Genomic DNA, 25,728 nt, shown 5'->3' with positions numbered 1-25,728 from the left:
TTCCTAATGTTGGTTTGAAAGCAGACATTGTTATATATTTGGTGAGGGTCAAAATGGGTTGAGTCTTTATAGTAGTCTGTATCAGTTTTTAAAATATTGATGCACTTAGCAGTTAACCAAATGGAATAACTGAGCAAGTATGCAAAAAAAAAAATAGGTTCAATTGTACAGTTGTTTTAAAAACAAATACATAGCCCTGGCCGTTGTGGCTCACTTGGTCGGTCATCATCCCAAGCACTGAAAGGTTGCTGGTTCGATTCCCAGTCAGGGCACATGCCTGGGTTGCGGGGCTTGTTGTTTTTCTCTCTCCCTTTACCTTCCTCTTTTTCTAAAAATCAATAAAAATATTTTAAAACCTCACATAAATGTCTAACAATAGAGAACTGGTTTAATAATGGTAAATCCATATAGTGGAATGCTATATATAGCACCAGAAATATTGCTATATAGGTCTGCATGTATTGTCATGGAGTTATATTTTGTCATAGTACAGTGAAAAACAGATTGTGTTATGAAATATGAGACACAAATTTTACATGTGCATATGCATATGGTCATATAGCCAAAGATGGTCATTATCTTTGGTTAGTGAGATCATGGAATTGTTTCATTTGCTACTTTTCTGTTTAGCTTTAAAATCAAGGAGTAAAAGCCAACCCACAACTCTTTTTCTCTTTTGAGGGGAAAAGTCTTGGCTTAAAAATCTGAACGTGTGATGCACGTTAACATGAGGATAAGGATTCTGACTGCTTTTGCTGTTTGGAGGTCTTTTTGATTATTTTCTGGTTTTTGGCCATGTTTGCTGTTGCTAGGATAGTGACTTTGTATAACGATCTTTATGTCACTTTGATAAAGATAAAGTCATTTATAATTTATTAACTTTTATCTCACTCAGAAAACAGAGCATCTCCCATCTCTTAATTTTCTATTTTACTCACTGAGCTATGATTTTTTTCATACTTTTTAGCTAGTTGAGTTAATTTCTTCATTTTTCCCGTCATATTTGAAGATCAGTCAGATCACTTCTACTGTTAGGGAAAATATCTTAGATATGTCACATTAATTGTAGTTCTTGTCATTTTTTTCTAAAAGCAAGAAGGCTTTTGACCTAAAATTTGTGAATTCTGCATCTTGGGTTTCACTACTTAGTGTTGTGTGTGTGTGTGTGTGTGTGTGTGTGTAATTAAATAGTTACATAAAGGGCTTTAGGAACTCATTTATCAAAGTAATGCATGTTATCTATATAAAATTCAAATAGTATGAAAGTATAAAGTAAAAGTGGAAAGGCCTCACCCCCAAATTTGGACTTTGTTAACTAATGCCTGAGTCACATGCTGACATCATCTCTGACAGTTCCTGCATCATGTGGTTTGATAGGTACCAAAAAAGCCTCTGCCACAGAATACATCACGTTTGCTAATGCTTAAAATTCCATCATCAGAGATAATTTATTTGCTTACAAATCTTGTGTGTGTGTTTTTTAAACAACCCTTTCCAATCATGCAGCTGTCTGTGCACAGGATTTGATAATAGGTTTTGACAAAAGGGAAAGTAGAGGCAGAGTGTGGGGTCTGAGCAGCTATTGTGTAAGGGGTCCATGAGCAGAGCCTGGGCTGAGTCCAGGGTGCTGGGGTGGGGGGGCGGGGGGGAGGGGGCGGCGGTTCAAAGGCTGCTGACACACTGCAGGTAAGTGTTGCTCAGGAGCAACATTAATACAAACAATATTGTCTATGCTGTTTCATCGTGTCCCTCGCCGTAAGTCCTTCCTACATTTCCTCTGGAAGCATCATTTTCTCTTACTTTTCAAACAAATACAATGTTTATGTGAGTTCAGAAATTAAAGACATTAATTTCCTTTGTAAAATGGAACTCAGCTCTATTTACATAAATGGGTAGGGAAGAGGGGCAGGAGAGCCATGATGTTGCTCAATTTAAAGGATTATATGCGATGAGTCTCAACATGGAAGTCAGACCTGAAATTTCTCTCTGAGTTGTGTTTAGTGTCAGGGGCTCGTTTTCTCTCTTCTAAATTTATCCTTCCAAATGCTGTTTGAGCAACACATAATCACTCTGAGAAGGTCTGTTTTCCAAAAGCAGCAGCAGCAGTGTTTAAGTTTACATGACCTCAGCTTCATGACAGCAGTAGCAAATCAGATATCTTATCCAAGGAAAAGCATTTTTGGCTTAGAATTCAATCACTCTCATGGTGGGAGTCAACAGCTTATTTCAGCTCTAACGCTGTTGCAGAAGACTGGCTGCAGTGAATCTTTCAGAAAGCATAAACACAATTGGTATTTATAGCATTGTTAACATTTGTTAAATAGTTGGGGGAATGGTCTGCAGCCCAGTTCAAGCAGGTAGGGCAGACGTCTTTCTTGTGACTGCAGGGAGATTTAAGAGAAGGACAATAGGACAACATGATTGTGATGGTTATAGCAACAGAGTAAATTAGAAGTATTGAATGCAGTAAGTTAAGGTTTTATGCAGCCACAGTTCAGTGTTACAGACATAATGCTGCAGCATCCCTGGCCAGAAGTGTGTTACCCAGATGGCATATTTGACACAGTGCAGGGCAGGAACTGTACAATGAAAAGCCAAATAAACTGTAAGGATTAGTCAAGTTTTAATTGAAAACCTACATAAAAAATACCTTGAAATTATGCCAGACTTTCTTGTATATCAAAACCACAATAATCAACATTTCCCTTAGTGAACCAAATGGACATCAGAGTTGACAGTAAAGCTAATCTTTGATTTTGCTAGTTATTGTGCCTATTGCAGACTTCTTAGTTAAATAGTTCTGGCTGAATTGCACATCCAAGGACATAACAGCAAAGTATTGATATTTTATGATTTTATTTCACTATCAACAATCCAAGGAATCCTGAGTGATTCTGTTATGCTGATGATTTCTGTCATGAACCTCTGCTTTCTTTAGGCACCATATTTTATTTTATTTTACTTTATTTTATTTTATTGAGATTATATTACATTTATAATGGTTTCAGTGCTGATTATTTTATTTTTAAAGCTCTTAACTACATGTATTGGGGTGACATTAGCTAATAAGATTATATAGAATTCAAGTGTATGATTTTATGTTACATCATTTTATTTTTATTTATTTATTTTTAAATGTTTTTATTGATTTCAGAGAGGAAGAGAGAGGGAGAGAGAGAGAGAAACATCAATGATGAGAGAGAATCACTGATCGGCTGCCTCTTTCACTAGTGATAGAGCCCACAACCTGGGCATGTGCCCTGACCGGGAATCAAGCCCGTGAACTCCTGGTCCATAGGTTGATGCTCAACCACGGAGCCATGCCAGTCGGGCTTTGATACATCATTTTAAATCAAGGGTGAGAAAAGTAGTTTCAAATCAAGTGATTGAACTTTGTTCTCTAAATTTTAAACTAAATACAAGCTTATAGAAAGGTTAAGGTGAAAAAAAATTTCATAGACTGGAAAAATCTATGTAAGATTATATGTATGACAGTTTTCTAAGTGTTCAGAATAACAACTTTATTTTCTTTTATTTCTACCAAGGAATATATTGCTACTTAGAATATAATCACTACTTTTACTTTTCATTATCAGTGCAAAGCAGCAACTGACATTCTATTAGTATTTGTGAAACATATGAGTCAAGTGAAAATTTTTTAAATGTTAATATTATTAAACTATGTAATAACAGTAAATTTGTTCTTACCTCTTTCTCTCCCTGCCAGTACTGTGTGTGTGTGTGTGTGTGTGTGTGTGTGTGTGTGTGTGTGTGTGTTGCATTTCATGTTTTAAGTTACTTGAAGTCGATCTGATTTCTCACTGTATGGGTCTCATTTCAGTGTTTTCCTGTAGTGGATGCTTACAAACACTATTGAGAAGATAGACTAAATGAATCTTACCAAATGAATGACCAAATGACTGCTTCTTTCTGTGACATAGTTTAACCATATTTTTCTGGTTTTAAGAAACAATTTAAACTGTTAAATGCAGGAAATTAATTCCCCTGATTTTTCTTTAAGAACTTTCTACTATGTTTCACTGTGTTTGCCTCTTAGCATTGGAAAGTCCTTTGAAGCAGCATTCCACTTATTTTTCTAGGCAGGCGGCTTTATCTACTCATTTCCAGTAGCTGGAGATGGAGGTGTTTTGAATGAGCACATCAATGTTCTAGACAGAGATACTGTTTGAAATTATCCATGAGCACAGTGCCGCTGAACATTATTGAGTGACATTTGTTTCTGTTGGTTATGTCTGCTCTGACTAGCTGGTTTATTTCAGATTGGCAGCTGGGATTATGCTGCAGTGGATGGACAGCTACAAGAAGTGGAGATTGTAGTGAGGTTGAGCTAGGCTTCGATTTAATGTGCCTAGAATGTATAGGCTCAGTTAAAGGCACTAATGCGAAATCTGTGAATATTTTCAAAATTTATAATTACTTAGTTTTACCCTAGTAACTTCCATAGTACTATTGAGTAGATGTTTTAGTAAAAATACCCCTTTCCCACCCTAATTTTATCTTTCTCTTGAATTCTTATCACTGCATTCTTATTTTTTAATGTTTTGCTATATTTAGCAAGCTACTCTTTCTTTTTGCTCTTTATGTACTCAATACCATCATAACATTTTTATGCCTCCCGTTACCTGTTGCATTGTAAAAAGCATATACTTATAAAATGTATACACCTTTCTAAATATTTAATTTATACTAAATGATGGTAAACTGTTGCTAAAACTAATGGCTCCTTGAAATCTGATAGAAATAAATTAGGGAATGAACTAAAAATAAAATTAACTTTATAGCAAGGTCTACTGATTTCATAGTTACAACCAATTTATCAACTAGAGTTGTTCCTAGATGCTTAAGTTCTTCTGGCTACACTATGAATGGGAAATTTAAACCTCATAACACTCTATCCTATGTTGACAGATTTTTCTTTAGATTTTTATATTTTTTTAGTTTTAGAATTTTTTTCAAAATAAAAAAGTTTTATTCTTTATTTTTGTTATTCTTTATTTTTTGGCTTCTCATACATGCTTTGTGTGAGAAGCCAAACCTCACCAGGAATAACAACTGATAATAGTTTGGTACATTCTCTTCCAGATTTTATATGTGTGTATCCACGTATGTATACAGATTTCTTGGTAAAAAGTTTTTCTAGTTACTCTTTTAATTTTTTAATTTTATGTGACCTCACATAACACACATAAGTATATGTGTGTTTATATTTTTTAATTTATGTTTTTACCTAACTGAGATCACATACTATATTCTTTAATAATTAGGAATTTTTCTTTTGTCAGTATATTGCAGACTAGTTTCCATGTCAGGTATATTCAACTCTACTCAACTGACTACAGAGTATTTCATTATCATAGGTTAAGTAGCTTTTCCCTAGTTTTTACTATAGGATGCTATAATAACTGTCTTTGTATTTAAATATTTTTTTGCATTCATCTAATTCTTTCCTATGAGAATTTATAGAATTGGAATCAATAGCTCAATCTTTATTTGAAAACATAAAAACCAAATTCTTGTTTTTCTCTATGTCTAATTTCTCAAAATTAAAGAAAAAGTCTTTCAAATCTGAATTTTACATAGATTTCTCTTTAATTTAACTTATTTCTTCACCATAGCCCTTTTCTCTATGGATTATTTTATATATTTTGCTGATTAAATATCATCTGGTCTATACTTTGAACATTTATCTGATTGACTTTTAAATATTCCATATGCTACTATAGCCATGAAATTTTTTTTTCTGATAGACTATTTCCATTGCTTTAAAAGTTTGAATTTTATGTATTTTTTTTATTTCTAGGGCACTTTGGATATTTACATTTCAATATTAAATGATTCCTTTTTAAAAATTTGAATTAGGCTTTTATGCTATTTTTAATTTTTTTGATGCGTTCAATGCTCTGACTACTAAAAAGTAACTTTGTATTTCATTTCATAGGTTAAGAGTTAGTCTGCACCAACTCCAACATAGAATGACTAAGCAGTCATTTGAGTAGTGCACTTTTTAAATTTGCTGATACCAGAGCTAGATGTCATAGTGGCCCCAAATGGCACTGTGCTGGTCACCTAGAATGTTGATCAGTACACTTTGAGTGGAATATCCAACAGGTTGTTCTCTAGCTTAAGTTCAAATGTGGAAGGGCAAGAGGAATACTGGCATAAGTGAACATGATACGTAACACATATTAATGTGATGGAATCACTGGTGGTCTTAATGTGACTCTTAAAGTATTGAAATTCGAGTTGACTCTGAAATCCAAATATGAAGTCTTGTTTGAATTTTTAAACATTTCTTGGTAAAGAGTTTCTCTAGAATCTTAAGACAGCTTTCTAGAATTTTCTTGGTAATGTCAGAAATTTTTAACATATTAATAAATGGCATGTTTTTTCTTAATATATATTTTTTAATTTATTTCAATTTTATAGTGCTTTTAGATGTAAATATATAGGGGATAAAATTCAATTTCAGAGTTGTGTGCTTAAAAAAGGCAGTGTGCATGTGTGTTTATTTTAACTGTATCCATATGTTTGTAATTTCTTCCCCAAATCCATCTTAAAATAAAATTTTACAACTTTATTGTTGGTTACTAAGTGTTGTATTGAGTTAAATTGTTTCCTCCTTCAGATTAAAAAGACTAGTTTAGAGAGACTAAAATAGTCATTATTAAATTGAAGCCAAATACTGCATTGTCACAAAGCCAAGTCTGCTTTCCTTGACCTTTATTTCTTTTCTTTATCTCTTTCTTCCTTTCATTGAATCTAATGTGTGTATCTGTATTCTCTCTCAGATGTACTATCTCTTTCTCTATATATAGCCATAAAATCATGCAAGTATGCAATAGTTGGCACAGAAAACAATAGAATACACAACCTGTTGAAAATCTTTTCATAATATTTCCATTTGGAAATCCATTAATAAATTCTCTAGGTAATATTTGAGATTCTGTTTATAAAATATAAATAATGTGGTTTTACTAGAATGTCTCGAGGTATTTGCATAGTCTTTTTTATTTGCTATGTATTTCAACATCTGGAGTGCTGCCTGTTGAATTCAGGTTTTATTATAGAAAGTAGTTACAGGCTATTTACAGAAATAATTGGGAATTGATGAATAAGAATGTTACATAATAAAGGAAGCTTTTTAGTAGAAATATTTAATAGAATGTTTTATTCAATGGTGGACTGCTCTGTAAATGTAGAAGTATATTTCTTAGCTGCATCCCACTGAATTATGTTGACTTAGATGGCCATTCATTCATTAAGTGAATTGAGCATCTACTATACATCAAGCCCCCAGAAGCACAGAAATATGTGGCAGTCTCTGGTCTCGAGGAGATTTCCAGTCTAATTGATAAGACAGAAATGAAACCAGTATTTAGAATGTTAGATAAGTTGGTAGTATGCACATTGCTCCAAGAGCAACAGGGAGGGACAGCCACAGTTTGGATGAGAGTAGGGAAGAGATTTCCCAAAGAATGAGAAAGGGGCAACCACACAGGGAAAAGGAAAAGAAAGCAATATATACACATTACCTCTCACATTATAGAGTATGAGAGGACAGTGGCAGGGGATGAGACTGGGAACATAGACAGGAGCTAAGTTCTATTACTCATCTTAATTGAGTAGTTGGTAACATCTGTTAAATGCTTGCTTAACCCTAGCCAGCCATTGTGTTTAAAGTCTTTTGTGTGTATGCTGTAATAATAACATCAGATGGTTACTGATAGCTTACAATGTGTCAAGAACTGTTCTGTCTTATATTAACTAATTTAATCTTCACAACAACCCAATGAAATACCCACTATTATTATCACCATTTTAGATGATAAAACTAAGGCATAGGAGGTTGAGTGACTTGCCCAAAGTCACTTGGCTTATGTGTGAGAGCTAAGGTTTGAACTGAGGGGTTCTGATTCCAGTCTGCATACGTAACCCTGTGCTGTGGTGCCACCCCAGGATAAGGAATTTGGATGGAAAGATTTTTACTAGAGAAGTTACATAATTAAATTTGCAACTTTAGGTTTGAACATCTCCTTGCAAGTCTAGTTGTGTTTAACCCCAACCAAAGAAAGATGAGGCTACTGACTAATGTTTATAACTTTTGGTCATTATAGAATATTTGTTCTCAGTGTAATTTCATAGTAGAGGTAAAAAAAAATAAACTGCTTAAAGGCAAGAATACTCTCTTATTTTTCATATGGCCTAGACCAGGGGTGGGCAAACTTTTTGACTCGAGGGCCACAATGGGTTCTTAAGCTGGACCAGAGGGCCGGAACAAAAGCATGGATGGAGTGTTTGTGTGAACTAATATAAATTCAAAGTAAACATCATTACATAAAAGGGTACGGTCGGTTTTTTTTTTTAGTTTTATTCATTTCAAATGGGCTGGATCCGGCCCGCGGGCTGTAGTTTGCCCATGGCTGGGCTAGACTGAGCTCCTTTAAGATGACAGAAGGCCAAATGTGTTAATAATTATTGAAGTTAACTAATGGGTACATTGGGATTCATCATCCTCTTCCATTGCAAATTTAAATGTTTAAAAGGTAACATCTGGCATTAAAACTCTCTAGGCCAGTGATGGCGAACCTTTTGAGCTCGGCGTGTCAGCATTTTGAAAAACCCTAACTTAACTCTGGTGCCGTGTCACATATAGAATTTTTTTGATATTTGCAACCATAGTAAAACAAAGACTTATATTTTTGATATTTATTTTACATATTTAAATGCCATTTAACAAAGAAAAATCAACCAAAAAAATGAGTTCGCGTGTCACCTCTGACACGCATGTCATAGGTTCACCATCACTGCTCTAGGCAAAGGAAAGTTCATTAAAAACAGTTTAGGCATTTGGTAGCGTTCATTTGGCTACCCTATTACCAATCCCACTTCCTAAACCTCACACCTGTGTGTTTCCTGTGATTTTTTTAAACCTCCCTTTGAAATTTTCTGTTGCTCTATACAAAGGGGTAGAGCAAAAAGAGAAGAGAGAGTGATAGGCAAAGTTACTTGAGGGGCTCTTTTCAATCGCACATTTCCACCAGGACTTCTGACTTGGCCTCACTGCTTTGGTGAGACACTGGAGTGTTGTCACGTCCCTCAGGTGTGTGAGCTGAAGAAATGAGAATCACCACCTTCAGTGACATCTTTCAGAGCTTCCCTGAAAAGCTCTTTTGGTCTCTTGGTAATAGTAGCTGTCAGCCTTTGCATAACACAGCCCATTCTCCCCTGCACGCCTATTTTGCCCTCAGGAACTGTGCTCATCTCTCAAGCTCAGTTTTATCCCATACGACCCTAGATGAGGCTGAGAGTCTGGGGGAACTTTCTATATAGCAGACACTTGGTAAACTTTTTTGTTGTGTGAATACTAGGTGCAAGGTACTGTTCTAACTGCTGCACAACTCTACAATATATGTTATTCTGACCCTTACGTATAGTTGTAGAGACAGACTAGTAATCTATTAAAAGTTAACTTTACAAGGAAGCCCAAATCAAGTGTGTCATTGGCAGTGTGAACAGGCTGTAAGATTTGGGAAATGTTCACCACCAAGGCAGAACGTAAACAGGGTTTGCTAGAGATGGGTAGGTCTTAGCAAATTAAAGATGAGGGCGGCCAATCTAGGAAGGGCAGTGGTGTGAGAAATGATACAAGGTAGGCATGGCTGGTTATATTTGTGAAAGAAAATGAGCCTCGCTGAAAAGGCACACTAAAAGGGAGTTGGATGAAGGAATGAACATTGGAGAGGTAGGAAGACCTTCACTGCCTGGCATCAGGCCTTTACTTTTCAAGTGCTGGGGATCAAGTGAAAACATTGATCAAGGGAATATTGCATAAAGGAGAGTTTGGGCAAACTTGGTGTACATTGAAGGAGGAAACTAAATGGAGACCATTGCCATAGTCTCAATACCTTAAATTATAAGGAACCTGCATTCAGAAAGGAATGATGAATATGAGAAATTTTATAAAAGAAGTGATTTGGTCTGCTGACTGCTTATATATGAAAGAAAGAGGTAACATTTTTAAGTGGCAGTAAGATTTTGAGCACTAAAAAAATGAAAAGAGGAGTCTAACCCTTGACCGGAGAATGCTGGAATAACAGTAACATATTTCAGATATGTTAATTTCAGGTGTGCTGAGACATACACGAGTATGCATAGACGGGCATCAGGCAAAAGTGTAAGTGGGCACATCATAGAAATCGATGGTCCTCTGGTTTTAGATTTGGAAATCGTCCAAACAGAAGTAAGATTTGAAGCTATGACAATAGAAAAGGTTTTCAGGACAGAAAGTTTAGATTGCAAAAATGGGAGCACTAAAAGAGAACTCGCAGTGATAAGTTCATTTATGGCTGAGAAAGAGTAGAAGTCAGCAAAAAACAGAGTGAACGGTGGAATAAAGGAGAAACAGGCTACTATAAGGGCATTGAAGCCCCAGAAAAAAAGAGTGTGGACGGGGTGATCAGCAGTGGAAACTGCTTCCGAGATCAAGGTGAATAAAAAATGGCAGGTGAGTCTTAGAAGCAATGAGATGGATCTAGAATTATCATTTGGTGATATAAAGTGTGACTATAAATATTTGAATATTTGGGTTATAGCCATTGCCTTACAATCTTATTCCATACTTTTCACATTTGAAAAAGCTCTTTCTATTGTATTTTTATCACCAACAATTCAAAAGTTAGTCAAGAAATAAAGCATTTGTGTCTAAGACTTCTATAATCTTTTTAGTTGTCTTGAAGACTTGGAAAGAGAATTATTTTTTTTACCTATGTTGGATAATATAGCTTGTATTCTGTTATGGAGACAAAATAATCAGGCCTCGATATTATATGACATGAAAAAGTCTTAAGCCCTGGCCTGGTAGCTCAGTTTCTTAAAGCACATACAAGAATCAAGCAAAGAATGTGTAAATAAGGGAACAACAAAACTCTCTCTCTCTCTCTCTCTCTCTCTCTCTCTCTCTCTCTCTCTCTCTTTTCCTCTCAGATTAAAAAAGAAAAAAGTCTTTTCCTCAAAGAAGTCAATAATGTGCAAATTATATTAAAACTAGAGGCCCAATGCACGAAATTTGTGCAAAGGGCTCAGCCCTCGCAGCCTCAGCTTCATCCAGAAGGTCATCCAGAAGGTTGTTCCGCTGTTTCCATCTGGTCTAATTAGCATGTTATGCTTTTATTATTATAGATGTTAAGACTTTAAGTGTTTAAGAGAGGAGATTGGTATTTTTTAAAGTTTTCTCATCAATATTTCTTTTATTTCAAAAGTGTTAAGTACAAAGCAGGGTATGTAGTATTAAGACCAGTTACATTAAATATGCATCTATAATAAAGGTTTATATGTAGTAATGTCTGTATTCTTAGTTTCTCTATAGTAGTTGGCATTGCTGACCACTCTGTCATTGGAACTCTCTTTGTCTGCTTCCATATCATCCTATCCAGCTCCTCTCTACCAACCCCTCCTCTATGTCTCCTCCATATTGTACCATACACCTTAGTTTGCTAGGGTTCAGCTCTAGGTCCGTGTGTGTGTGTGTGTGTGTGTGTGTGTGTGTGTGTGTGTGTCTTTGCTTTCTGCAGCTTAACCACTGGGTTTCTAACTGTGCTGCAAAGCCCTAATATTTCTCAGAATCGTCTCTGGAGCTGCTGAGGAGGCTTAAAGCTTCTCCCACCTTCTAAGTAGAACAGCCTTATCTCTGTGGGTTTTTTGTTTGTTTTGTTTTGTTTTATCTCTATGTTTTTTATATATTGGAGTTTCATTTGAAAAGTCATTTCTGCTGCTTCAAACTTCACACGTATATATCCACAGTGAGAGGAAAAGACCATTGACTTAAACTTTCCTTGTACGAGTGACACCCAGATCAGTGCCCCCATCTTTCACCTCAGAGCCAGTCTTGGGCTTTTCTCTTGCATTGTGCACCTCGACCTGGAGAGATGGCTATCACTGTCACTTCAGATTCCACCTCTGACATAAAATGTGCTGTCTTTCTTCTGCCAAACTAGTTCTCCCTAACAGAAATCTGTATTTCCATTCATTACTTTACCACTCTCTCAAATATGCAAGTTCAAAAGAAAGCAGTTAGTTTCACCTCTTTTTCTTTTTGTCATTGCTCAAAGTCATCAGTCTCCAGGGCCTTTTGATTTTTCCTTGGGTCATGGTTTGCGTATTCATCCCTTTCTTCCAAATACCACAGCTTCCGCCAGGATTAGGGCATGTAATTCCTTATGGTTTAGAGGCGCTCTCAGGACCTCCAAAGAGATCTGTCCCCGGGTGCTTAACTCTGCAGTGTATTTTGAAACCTCAATCCAGATTTCGGTTTCCTGAAATAATGTGTTCATCACTATCATCATGAACTCCTGAAGTATTTCTTCCTTCCCTATTCTAGCTGTGTTAAATGGGGGTCCCACTGAGCCCCACACCTAATAACAACATAGCATTTCATTTAGTGTTTTATATGTGCGAGGTACTGTGCTAAGCACTTCATTATTTTATTTAATTTTCCAAATGATTCTATGAGCTGGGCGTTATTATTAGCTCTGTTTTATAGATGGGAAACAGGATTAGGCTACTTGTCCAAGGTCACACAGCAGGTAATTTGTAAAGTCAGAGTTAGCTCTCTGAACCATCCGACAACATAGGCCAAGTGCAGAAACTGCCAGTTCTCTCACCCTCTTATAGGGGAAAAGGCATTCGGGCTGTTGGGCAGGGACCACCAAAGGCAGTGGTCAAGGGAAAGGGCACTAGCTTTGCTAACTGCTCTTACAGAATCATAAGGCTCACATTCATAAACTCAGCCCCCAAATCTACATATAAAATAACAGTGCTCCAATTTTCATCTTTATGACTACTTCTAGGCTTCACGTTGCCATTTTGTTGTATTTTTTCTTCCTCAACCTCAAGACTATCCTTGGTGTTGATCATAAATTGATTTACCTCCATCAAAAACAACTTAAGATGCAGTTCTGAAATGGTCCTAGTCTCTGTTCTTCACTTCCTATTGGCCTCTTTTCTTGTTTCTAAAGTCTAGGCCCTATCTTATATCCCAGCCCTTGCCTAGCCACACTGCTCTACTGATTGTGTCTGAACGAACTTGGTGCACTGCAATAATGATGGTGATGATAATAGAGATACCTTATTAATTCATTCATTAGATTGTAAGCTCGTGTTTTTTTGTGCTTAGTCTTATCCCCAGGCCCTGCCATAGGCCCTTACAGATATGGAGAAAGGATAGCTGAATGGTTGAGAGTATGAGATCTAGAATGAAGTTGCTTGTGTGCCAGTATTGAGCCTGCCACTTAAATACTGTATGACCTTGGCCATGATATTTAAGTTCTTTGTGCATTATTTTCCTCATCTATAAAATGGATATAACAACGTACTCACATCATGCAGTTTAAAGATGAAATGATATAATTGTAAATCACTTAGAAAAGCTTCTGGTAAATAGTAAGTACTAAATAAAGATTCATTATTGTTGTTGTTAGTAGCCCTCAATGAATATTTGTTAATGGCATAGTATTGCACATCTAATCTGTACTAAACATTTTGCTATATTTTTACATTTGTATCATTTAATCTGTAATATAACACTATGAAGTGGGTACTATGCTTACCCACATTTTACAGGAGAGAAAATAGAAACTGAGAGAGATTAATTAACTTACCCTAGGTCACATAGCTTATAAGTGGTGTGAATTCAGGATTTGCACGCAGTCTATTTGACTTCAAAACCCAGGCTACTCCACCATACCCCTCAGCCTTCACAGAGGTGCTTCCCAGTCCTTACTGCCCACGCAAGTCACAGAGCATGCCTGAACTTCCTGGACTGAATGCATCCAACTATTGTTTAAACATCCAATTACACTTACCCTGTTTCCTATATTAGGAAGACATTCTTCAAACATTGAGACCTGTCTGTGCACATAGTTGATGATCATTGAATGCATAAATGAGTGAATTGCTCATTGTTTCATACACGTTCATTGTAAAAGGTTATTAGTGGTATCCTCTTCAAATAAAAAAAGGAAATTATTACTGGATAATGATTATATTTTCTTGTTTATGATTTATTAATTTACTACAGCCCTGCAGAACATATAAAAATTGAAGACCTGTTTTCTTAGGGTTTAAAAAAACAACATGATCAACATATAATATATTCTCTTATGAATCTGGGGTTTTCTTCATCCTGTTACCCTGGAAGTTAAGAACACTGACTGGGGAGGTGTAAAAGTAGTCTAAGTAGTCTTTATATATCTCTGCTTCCCCCTCCCCTCACTTACAGCATAGCATATGTTCGACCAGCTTATGGATCCAACAGTGAAGAAGATACATACAGTCCTTGCTCTTGTGGGCCTTGTATTTCAGTGGGAGGAATCCAACATAAACAAGTAAATAAATAAAATAATTACAGACAGTGATGGCATCTGGCATTTCCTAGTTTCCCTGCTGGGGGTGTCGTTGGTGATGGGAAGTGAGTGTCTGTGGAGGTATGCAGGAGAGCCTGGGAGGGGAGTGCCTTGCACAGGGTGCATGCACACAGCTTTCGAACAGGGCACACACATAACACACACATGTTTAGTTTCTGGTTTAACCATCACATGCTTGGATGCAACATATGGCTTTTACTTTGTTGCTTAGCCACCTAAGTTCAAAGAGACTGTCAACAATAATGCTCTTCCTATGGCAAAACTAATAGCATCAAGCCATTCTCACAGGTGCTCTGTTTCTTTCTTCCTCCTTTCCACTGTCCAGGATGAAATGGGGCCTAGAATCAAAGCCACAATGGGTTTTCTCTATACCTGTAAAAGATTAGCTTTAGTCATCGGGGATGATGCAAGCAGCAAAAAAATGCAAGAAAACAGAAATGAAGCCAAAAAGGACAATTTCTGATTGTAATAGCTGGTTTCTGTTTCATATCACTGAGCGAGATGAGAAAGTTGTGCAGGATTTTACAGGAATGGCTCCCACAGTACTGCAGGATGACCTCACCCTCAGTGCCCTTGCCAGGTGCTCAGCCCCACTGTGGACACACAAGGCTGATTTTCAGCATGAAACAAGCCAGAAGTATGGAATGACATTTTCAGGTGACAGTTGTGGTTCTATTGCCTGTGATTAGCACCTCTTAACCCTCCAACTTGCCCATGCCTTTTTCAGGCTGTTGAAGCTCAAATCCGAAGCTTTGGACAGACGCCTTCTCAGCTACTCATAGAGCCCCATCCTCCCCGAAGTTCCGCCATGCAAGTGGTAAGTGGTGCTTTCACTCTCCTCGGTTCTCGCCTCTTTGAGACCACACTTGACATCCTTAATAGTCTTGCCTTGTACTTGAGATTCTCCACCAAGCCTGGGCCTGTTCTCATGCGATGCTCGTTAACCTGCTAACAACCAGCAGAGGATTTCGAGTGCCATCCAGGAGTCTCTGGGAAAGCAGACTGCTTCAGTGCTCTGGTGTTTCATCCATTCGTGTTTTGTGTCACAGAATTTACAGGTTTATAACCATCACGTATCCTCACATAGGAAAAAATCCAGACATAGGAATGATTTGTTTTCTGGTTTGATCCTATGAGTTTCTAGATTAGTTTTGTTAATTATATTCTTTATGTCCCAGTATGTTTTTCATTTTGGGGATTTTAAAATGAATCCTAATATATAATATATTGTTGCTGAGAGTCAGGGACCCGAGGGAGAAAAAAATAATGGTTTGGTGTACCCCACCATCCAAAGCTTAGTGGCGTAAAACAGTGATCTGTATTTCTTGTGATTCTTAGGCATTTCTTCTGCTCTGCTCATCCTGACCCCCTCACACACTGCTTGGGGGGTAAGGGGGCAGGCTGAGATGTCCGGGCCTCTCTTTCCATGGGGTCTTCCATCATCAAGGACATCTGGAAGGAGCAGGTTCCATCAGAATACTCCTGCCAGACTTCTTGGAGCTCACTTTGGAACTCGCACATCACTTATGCCACGTTCCACTGATCAGAGCAAGTCAGAGGCTTACCCAGAATCAGGAGCAGGGAAATGGACTCAGTCTGCAAAATATGTGCTTATTCTCCTTTTAGAGTTCCTGAAATTCCAGGGGTTACATTTTTCAGTGATTAAAGGAAATAATTTCTTTAAAGAACAGACTATGGGTATTATGCTTTTTTCTTAAATTGTGAATAATTTGAGATAGATTCTGATTCCAGAGGTGGCAGAATTTTGACAGGTTCTAGGAAGGGGAGTGTAGCAGCCAAGAGGGGAGAGATGAATTTAGTCCCTTCTACCTCTGGCTCTTTTCGTTTTTCTTTCTCTTTCCACCTTCTTCTTTGTATCTTTCTCCCTTTTCCCTTCTTTGTCATCATCTTTCTTCTTCCAAGCCTTTTTTTCTAGTTATATGAATTGACGGTTGTAATTAACAACAAGCATTTAAAAATTATTTGCATCATCTTTTCCAAGTGTTTTTAAACAGGTGAAATCAGATATAAATGAACATAAAGGATGACTTTAGTGAGCAGAAGACTACACAAAAAGTGAACATTTAGCAGGAACAATGGGAGATAATGACATAAAAATAGTAATAAAAACAGTAAGGATGATTTATGTTTGGGGTTTGGAATTAGTTTTAGTAATAGCTTGTCTGTGAGACTTAGGCCGTGGTGCTGGCTGATGGAGGCTCTGCCACTGGTCTGTTGCCGTTCTGCCTGGGTTACTGCTCAGCCGTGGTCACTGGGGCAGCCAGAGTTCCTACTGCCAGCCTCCCTCTCCGGCAAAGGAATCACTGGTTCACGGGGCAGGTCAGCTTCACTGGCCCTGGGGTGGGAAGGCACCTGTTCATATGAGGATGGAAGACCATCTCTCCCAGGGGCTTGATCCTCTGAATTGAAAACCTGAACTCCTTTTCAGACACGTGCAAATTGTGTTTTTCATCTTACACATATGTGGGTGGGAAGGAAAGGTGTGTTAGAAAGAAACCAGAGTTGTCAACAGTATGTACACTGAATCTGAGAAAATTGGGTGAAATGTGCCTCATTGTTTCCTACTTCTGCCTCAGACTCAGCTCACAGACACGCCCAGGATGAGGGAAGGTCTGTTTCCTCCTCCCTGTTTCACCAGTTGTCCTGCCCTCGGTGGCTTTTGCCATCATGGCTGACCAGCCCTGTGTGCTGGGGTTGCTGCTGCTCCATACTTATTAGCCATGGATGTGATGGGGCTTGGAGAGAATTTCCTGCTCTTTGCCCACATTGGTGGCTGAAGTCAGGATGGACTGTAGGAACAGGCTGGAGGGAGGCCCCATGTAAGAATGCGGAGGACAGTTCCGGGGTTGACTTCTGCGGCTTCTTGTCTAAAGTGGCTTGTCCTGGCCACATGGCCAAGAGTTGCCACTATAGTCACTATGTAAACCTTCCTTCTACACGTTGAAGATTTTTCTATGTTTTCTTAAGGGCATAAAATATTGGAATTATTCGACTTGAGTCTAATTGATTTACAGTATGAGCTGTTAAGCTCAAAAATACGTATCAACTTCCTTGCAGTGAGCTTTATGATGTATGTTGAACTCTGACTTTCTCAGTTTATAAATTGACTTTCGTAAATATTATTTAAAAAACTACATAATTGAAAAATAAAGCTTGGCAGTCTAAGATGACGTTCACTTCCTTTCCCAGGACGTCTTCATAGCTAGTTACATTTTGTTTGATGTTGCTCTTTGTTTCTCATTTTTACCCAATTTCCCAGAATTCCTTAAAACTGTATAAAAGATCCTTTGTATGACAGAGATTACTTATTGATTTCAGAGGTTTAAAAAATAAAAGGTACAAATGTTTATTGTTTTAGTGCCGTACAGATGAGTTCCCCCATCAACTATCAGTGCACCCCAACATGCACACACCCCACGCAAGATATAGCAGAAATTAAAGCCACGGCGTGCTGCGTTGAGTGCATGAGCCATAATATACACCAGGTGTAGTAATTAGCAGGCACAGGAAGGCTGCCTATTTGTCTGGTGTTGCTGCTGTTGCTGTATCCCCCTGTGTTTTCACACCATCAGATAGTTGGATTTAATTGAGGCCACATCAGATGAGGCATTACTGACACCTTTAATTGAATGAGCATCCAGGGAGGATTAACTCATAATATTGATTGGCTTTTAGCCACTTGCTCAGAAGGGTGTCTGGGTAGCTTATTAGTTGCCTTTATTTACACCTTTCTGCAAAGAGTGCAAATAGGAATTCTTAGTGCAATATGTTTTTCTAAGTACTCTTAATAACTTTTTTAAAAGGACTGATAATAAAAATGCAAATGTACTTAATTTTTTATTAGCAGTTCTGAACAAATACATGTTAAATATATGTGCTTACACACATTTACATATACCTGGTGTTTTGAAATATGGCCATAGGAAAGCAGCCAGAAGCACTTCATCAAAGCGTTTCAGTTCTGAATGATACTAATCAGCTATTAGAAAATAGACACAGTAGAAGAGAATTGCTGAAAATGTACAGTGCAATTACTGCATGGGAGCCTGCTCCCCCGAAGTATAAATAAAGCCAGTAAATCAGAGTGGGGTTATATATGTCTTGGATTATGACATATGGGTTGTAGGAATGTTCTAAATCCTTAGTAGTCTTCAAGATTTATTTCGTTTCTAGCTATTAGAACAGACAGTGTTTTGTGTGACATTTTTAATTACTTTCTGCTTTTCAGAAGAGAAATCAAAGGTTTTGAGTTTCAGGTATTTTTTTACCAGAGGGACAGGGGCATCTAGGTATTCCACTTTATTCTTAGCTGCAGCAGAAAACAGTGGCATTTGCATTATAATAGGGCAGTGTTTATGACTTGGTACACTATATAAATATATTGTTTTTACAAGTATATTTAATTATGCATTGCTTTGAAACACTTTTATAATTAAGTTTGTGTATTATATTTGTAACTTATTTCTCTACTGAAATAATACATGCAAGTTGCATAACTATTGTTTATAAATATATATGTTTTAATTATCTCTTTATTTAGTTGTCAAAATTTTCATGCTAACTCAACACAATTTTTGATGATCTTTGGAAATTACCTTGGCTTGCTTTTGTGTCTATTGCCTATTCTCATTTTTTTTAATTTATTTTTTGTACTTGACACATATTAGCAATCAGTATGGTTTAATGTAATCCCCAATACTTTTTGCCTATTTGGAATCTAAATCAAATCATTCTTGTAGTTCTTCATGAGAGTGGGGTAGGGAAGGCAGCCAATAAAATTTATTGATTTTTAAAGTGTTTCTGTTAATGTATTGTTCTTTAATCACCAAAAAATTCAACTGATGACATGCATGAAAACAGGCAAATCAAATCCTAAGTGCTGTTTCTAGGAGCCTATCTGCTCTCTGTGCTCTCACTTGCAATTGTGTTAACACGGTCTCCTCTTCTTTTCCTGCACCCTTTCTCTTCTCGTTTTTCGTTGTCTTTTCCTTCTTTTATGTCTGGGTCTTGTCATGCCCACTCAATAGTATCTCCTCCTGCAGAGCCCATTGATGTTCACAGACCAAGCCCAGCAGGATGTCATCATGGTCCTCAAGTTCCCCTCCAACTCCCCTGTCACTCACGTGGCAGCCAACACCCAGCCTGGTTTGGTGACTCCTGCTGTGATCACAGTCACCGCTAACAGGCTATTTGCTGTGAACAAGTGGCACAACCTTCCTGGTAAGAAAAGAAACATCGTTATATAAGGCATGGTAACTGATGAACACTGGATAAAGATATTGTAATATCCACTCAAATATATATCTCAACAATTAAGCTTTTTAACTTTCAAGCATTATTCAGAATCAAAATGTTTAATAGTGTGAAAGGCTTAAAGAAGTCCCATATGAGGCATATAATACAAATGTTAAAACATAGACTATTCTTTGGCATCTGGTGGTTTGTCTTTATTCTTGGGAGATAAATGCTATCTATATATATAAAAGCCTAAGCGACCATTACGACCAGACGACCGAACGACCGGTCGACTGGTCGCTATGACGTGCACTGACCACCAGGGGGCAGACACTCAATGCAGGAGCTTCCCCTAGTGGTCATTGCACTCCCACAGTGGGAGCACCACTTAGCAAGCTTACCGAGTGGCGACCGCAGCAGGCACAGTGGGGCTGGGATGAGTGGAGCAGCACAGGCTCCTCCCCAGCCACCTGCACTTGGCGCACTATTACATCCCTCAGGGATGTCGGACTGCCAGTTTCAGCATGATCCCCACAGGCCGACATCTCCCAAGGAGTCCCAGATTGTGAGAGGGCGCAGGCGAGGCTGAGGGACCCCACTGGTGCACGAATCCGTGCACCGGGCCTCTAGTTTCTAACATACTATTTTAATATAACAACATTTCTATATTATGTCTATAAGTTTTATGCATTTATTTATCACATGTTCCCTTTTTTCCACTTATTCATTTACTGAGTAGACATTTCTGATCCTCTACTATGTGCCTTTTGGTGTGTGACATGGTAGTATTGTGTGGATGATAGAAAAAAGAATACTTAAATTGTCTGACAAAAGCCTAAGTACATTCTCATCTTCCATTCAGTGCTGAATAGTTATGGTAGCTGACGGAAAAGTACTGAAGTAACCATTAGAATCATAAGCCATCAGAGAATAAGCGACATTAGAGTTCATCTAGTCCAGCCCCACATTTCTCCCGCGGAGACACTGAGCCGCAGGGAACTCTGCTCGTTCAGTGTCACGTGGGCAGTTAGTGGCAGGGCCAGGTTTGCACTCATGTTTTCTGACTCAGACTTTATGATCATCCCTCTGTGATTTAGTGCCTCTCATTAGAACAGGAATGTTTGGATCTGGATTTAGCACTGTTCTTTTGGCCACTAGTTAGAAATTCTTTTTTAAGAAGGAAAATCAAGTCCTAGAGATTATAGGCTTTTCCCCTACAAGCTATTGTTTGTTTGTTTTCTTAGCGAGGCACCGTGTTTTTAATCTAAAAAAAAGTTATGTGTGTACATTCCTGAATTTCTTCCTCATCACAAGCTATTGTTTAAGGTGGGAAGTTTTTAAAAATAGATTTTAATAGTCTGTTAACTTGTCATTAAATCTGTAAAGTGTAAAAACACTCTCATATTAATACCTGAATTGTTTGCAAAATATATATAGTTTTGAACAAGGGCCTTATGCCAAATTAAATGGAAGAGTTTTTATAATGGGATAGAATTGAATTGACATTCAAACAAAAATTTGGCACACTGACTATGCTCAGTAAGGTACCCATGATGAAGAATCTGTGTTGGTATCAGAATTTATTAGAGACAGAACATTTTTCTGGCCATTAGAAATGAAATGAATGCCAATATTTGATTAGAGAACAGATTTCAGAAAAAATTCAGAAGGTAAAAATCAAGGCAAACATTTTTCTTCAAGTGAACTTATTTTAGAGAGGTAAATGTGTATGCAAATACATACTTACTAGAGGCCCAATGCATGAAATTTGTGCAAGGGGCTCGGCCCTCGCAGTAGCAGCAGCAGCAGCAGCGGCTGCCTCGGCCCTCACAGCCCCGGCTTCATCAGGAAGGTCGTCTGGTTGTCCATTCTAATTAGCATATTACGCTTTTATTATTATAGATATTTTGGGACTAAAGATTATAATTTTATTAACAAATGTGATCTTTGGAGTCTCTAAATGCCACTCATTAGAGAAAAACATGCCGGTGGGGTGTTTATCAAATGTGATAAGAAGATTTGCCTACTCTTTGCAGTTACCCTTAGAGCTGGTGGAAGCCCCAGTGCCTGTGACATCAGGGCCACCACGGTGCTTATCCAGGGTGGCTATTGGTGGCGGCTCTGAGAACTTCTTCAGTTTAAACAGTGACACCATGTGTGAGGAGAGAAAACCTTTCCATCTCCTGGAAAGCCTTAATTGTTCTCTGCCCCATCTTTACTTTAGCTTAGCAAAGAGCTCGGCCAGAGTATCACCAGGTCCACAGCTGGAACTCAATGTGGGCCCACTTGCTAAGTACTGATGACCGAGCTCCTGACTCCCCTTTGGAGCAAGCCCATTTTCCTGACTGTAAAGCTTCTTCCTTCATGCTTGGTTGTCAGGTGTCCTTTTCCCAACTTCCAGCTTTTCTATAGAAATGTAAAGTGGTGTAGGGGCAGCTTCCCTGTGCTAATGTGCCCTTACTATTCCCAGCCCCGTTCACCTTACTGTAAGACAATAGCTTGGGGACTGCATATATTTTGCCAGTTCTTTGCCTATAATTCTCCCCAATGAGGCTGCTTTGTGCCTGTACCTTGTGCCACTCGTGGTTTCTGTCCCCACCTTCAGGCTTTACAGTATGACCCAGCAACTCTTCACCAGATAAACACAAAGAATGGTAACATGGTAATACCCAGGTGCTTAGCTTTTCACAGTGTGCTCTCTAGTTCTGAGCTATACCAGTACCTGCACCTAAAGAAATTAAGCACCCATTTTATTAAATCTGTGCCTCCTTTCAGGTATAGTTACATAAATCTGGTCTTTCATCCTATCTTGTGCTACCTTTACCTGTCAGGATGCCTTGATTTAAAGCACCAGTGGGGAACCTTTTTTCTGCCAAGGGCCATTTGGATATTTATAACATCATTCATGGGCCATACAGAATTATCAACCTAAAAATTAGCCTGCTGTATTTGATCAAACATTTAATTAACTCACCTGTATTGCCTTGGCAGGGCCAGACCAAATGATTTTGTGGGTCTTATATGGCTCGCGGGCTAGACGTCCCCCACCCCTGATTTAAAACGAATGTCAAAAATCCCTAACAGTTTAGTTCAATGAATATCAAATTCATATTACACTATTGCGGGGGAGGGTATTAGATTCTGTTTCTTTTCTGAGAGCCTGTGATTTCCACAGCTTGTTGATTAGACTACTGGCTTCTGTCATTTATTTCAGTTGTGTCTGAGTCTTGATTTAGAAAAAATATATATCTTTACCCTTCTCATTTAAAAGCCCTTGCAGAACCTCCAGGGGGAAAAAAATCAGCTAATGTTTATAGAACATATTCTAAGTTCTAAATACTGTTTTAATCACTTTACATGTATTCCCCCAACAACCTTAGGTTGAACCATATCAAATTGCCATTTTTAATCAGTCAATATGTCAGGTATTGGTAATTTCATGTGGTTTAGCCTAATAAACGTGTCTAACCCATGGTACAGATTAGGAAACATACAGGGACTACATAACTTGCCTAAGGTCACACAGGCAGTCAGTGGCAGAACGAGAACTTGAGACATGACAAAGATGGTTGACTCCAAAACCTTTCACTGACAGTTTGGTTTTAACGTTTCTGAGGCCAGATTCTCCAGGTGCTAGTGTTGGTCGGCACTGGTGTTACTGGAAGTAAATGGTACTGTTGGCTACATCAGAGGCTGTGGTACACTTTCCCAATCATTCCCTGTGTGTATGTGTCCTATGATTTCTTTACTGGCAGAGCCAGTCATCAGCAAAGAAAATATCTTCAGCAAAAAAGAGTGAGTCCTATGACTTCCTCTCTCCAGCTATTTTAATTTCTTATAAACACTCAACTATAATTTTTTGAGTGCTATTATTGTACTTAGTTATTTTACCTTCCAAACATCCTTGAAAAGTCGGTATTTACTAACGGGAAATGGTGACATAATAAATTTAGAATCTAGTGCACTCATTGGAATGTACCCCATTTTTCCCCCAGCCCCTCAAGGACAGTCAGAAAGACTTCCTAAAATCAGATGGTTTTTAGCAGAGCTCTAATACCCACCAAGCAGCTTAGAAATGCTTGAGTCTATAAAAGGCAGATACTAACCAGGGTGAATGGCTGAGTCATTTCGGGAAAATTATTTGGAAAAGGGCCCAGCACTTAACTATCAGAATTATAAAGCTGAAAAGATCATTTAGTCTAAACCCTTCATTTTGGGGTTTGTGACTTGCCCAAGGTTGCATTGCTAGCCGCTGGCCCTGCACCTCCTCTCTATCCAAAGACCTCTGCCCTTCACAGGGAGACAGCCTACAGAATCTCTTCTCAATTACCGAAAAAGCATGCCTGAGCCTTTAGAACCGTTTTGAGAATTGAACCAACTATTCTTAGTATGGATTGATTTTTGTTACGCATTTGCTTCTTGGGGTATTTTAAAATAGAAACCATGGAAATAGTAAATATTAATAAAACTTAAAAAAAACCCTCAAGCCTTTAGGAAAATATTTCCGTCAAATGCATTTAACTAAAACATTTATCTGTAGATAGCTTTCTTTATTTTTATTCAAACTTTCAATTGATTGATTTTAAGTGATGGATGAAACAGTAAATGTTCCCTGACGTAGAGCCTTCCCTTTCTCCATCATAAATTGACGTTTCGTGGATCCTTTGTGCTGCAGCATTCAAAACTGCCTTTTAAAAAGTAACAAAAAAAATAGTATTTGCTACAGTCAGCAGATGGTTGTCACATTTTGTTTTCAGTGCGCTTTACCACTTAATTTTGTTTTGTTGCAGCATCAGAGGTTGCCAGTCAAGCATCTGCTCTAGCTTATGGCCCAGGACTGGAGCCACTGTGATGGCACAGGTTCAGAACAGCACTAATCTAAAATAAATGTTTAATAAGCTCGCCAGGAAAGCACCTGGATTTTTTTCCCCCTTAAATTTCACAAAACTATATAATTTGGGGGTTGGAAACAATTGTACATAAGATTTGACTTGTGCATTTTTATGTAGTTTATGTATGAAAAATAATGCTTTTTTTTAATCTTTTGTGAATTCCAGCTCATCAAGGTGCTGTACAAGACCAGCCATACCAGCTGCCAGTGGAAATCGATCCTCTCATAGGTCTGTCACTTCCTTCTCTCTTTGCGATTCATTAAGCTCTGTATGGTGGCCCTGAAGTGTAGATTACAGTTGTTTTTCACTTGCTGGTTGCTGGGAATGGAATTTTCCTGATAAACCATTTGCATGCAAATTGGAATGCAATGAGCTGTGGCTATGCTGGTATTTCATCAACTCCCCCTCGTTGGTTTGCCTAATTTGAACAGGCCTAGGACGCGTGTCACTGAAAATTAATATGGATGCTGTAATAATGTGTGATTGAGAATGCGCATGAAGTACTGTCAGGATAATATTGGATCTTTTCATCACTCAGACTTGTTGATGAGCAGGAGCGAGGCGCGTTATGATGAATTGGTGCCCCAGTAATGTGATGGAGCTCCTTTGCTAGGGAAATTTTCATAATAACAGTGGGGTTCTTAGCAGCACTGTGTTGTGAAAAATAAAACTGTAGTGCCAGGGTTTCATCATTAAAGGAGATCAATCCTTTCTTCCTGGACCCTCTGTTCATTCGGAGGGGATTAATGGGCAATTGCAGAGCAGTTTCAAAGTTGAAATATATTGCCTAGCCAATGGCAGTGTTAAGATATTCGTATTCATTTTCCTAGGGTCCTACAGCCCAATAAATTGCCATTGGAGGTTAAATTTGTTCAGGGGGAAAGAAAAAGAAAAGAGTAGCAGAAAGAGCCATGGGGATGAAATGAGTCCCGGCAGCAGGTGACTCAGAATGCTTACTTGCTGTTCCGCTTTTGAGTAGCTCTGTTAAAATTGCTAGTTTTAGTATTCTTCATCCTCATGGGTGGGGATTGCAGATGTGGCTTCACTAAGAATTTAAGCTTCAATATTAAAGATGCTATCCAATAACTTTTAGGATAAGAAAATTTAATTGCATAACTATGGGGTATACTACTATTATG

At 38.1% G+C, this 25,728-nt stretch overlaps 1 protein-coding gene across 4 annotated transcripts in view; it reads left to right on the top strand.

The window, feature by feature from the left end:
• The window catches only part of LRBA (LPS responsive beige-like anchor protein), a 554,804-nt gene that overhangs the window by 496,083 nt on the left and 32,993 nt on the right, over positions 1–25,728 (top strand). For all 4 annotated transcript variants that reach the window (XM_070415300.1, XM_070415301.1, XM_070415299.1 and 1 more), the window contains 3 exons: positions 15,169–15,258; positions 19,505–19,682; positions 24,755–24,817. In XM_070415300.1, the coding sequence (XP_070271401.1) occupies positions 15,169–15,258; positions 19,505–19,682; positions 24,755–24,817 (331 nt within the window). The remainder of the gene's footprint in view (positions 1–15,168; positions 15,259–19,504; positions 19,683–24,754; positions 24,818–25,728) is intronic.

The sequence above is a fragment of the Myotis yumanensis genome, unplaced genomic scaffold (genome assembly GCF_028538775.1).
Source record: "Myotis yumanensis isolate MYYU_CA2020_CCGP unplaced genomic scaffold, mMyoYum1.0.hap1 SCAF_5, whole genome shotgun sequence".
NCBI lineage: Eukaryota > Metazoa > Chordata > Mammalia > Chiroptera > Vespertilionidae > Myotis > Myotis yumanensis.
Note: the sequence above shows the minus strand (reverse complement) of the source record. Positions and strands in the feature narration are given on the sequence as shown.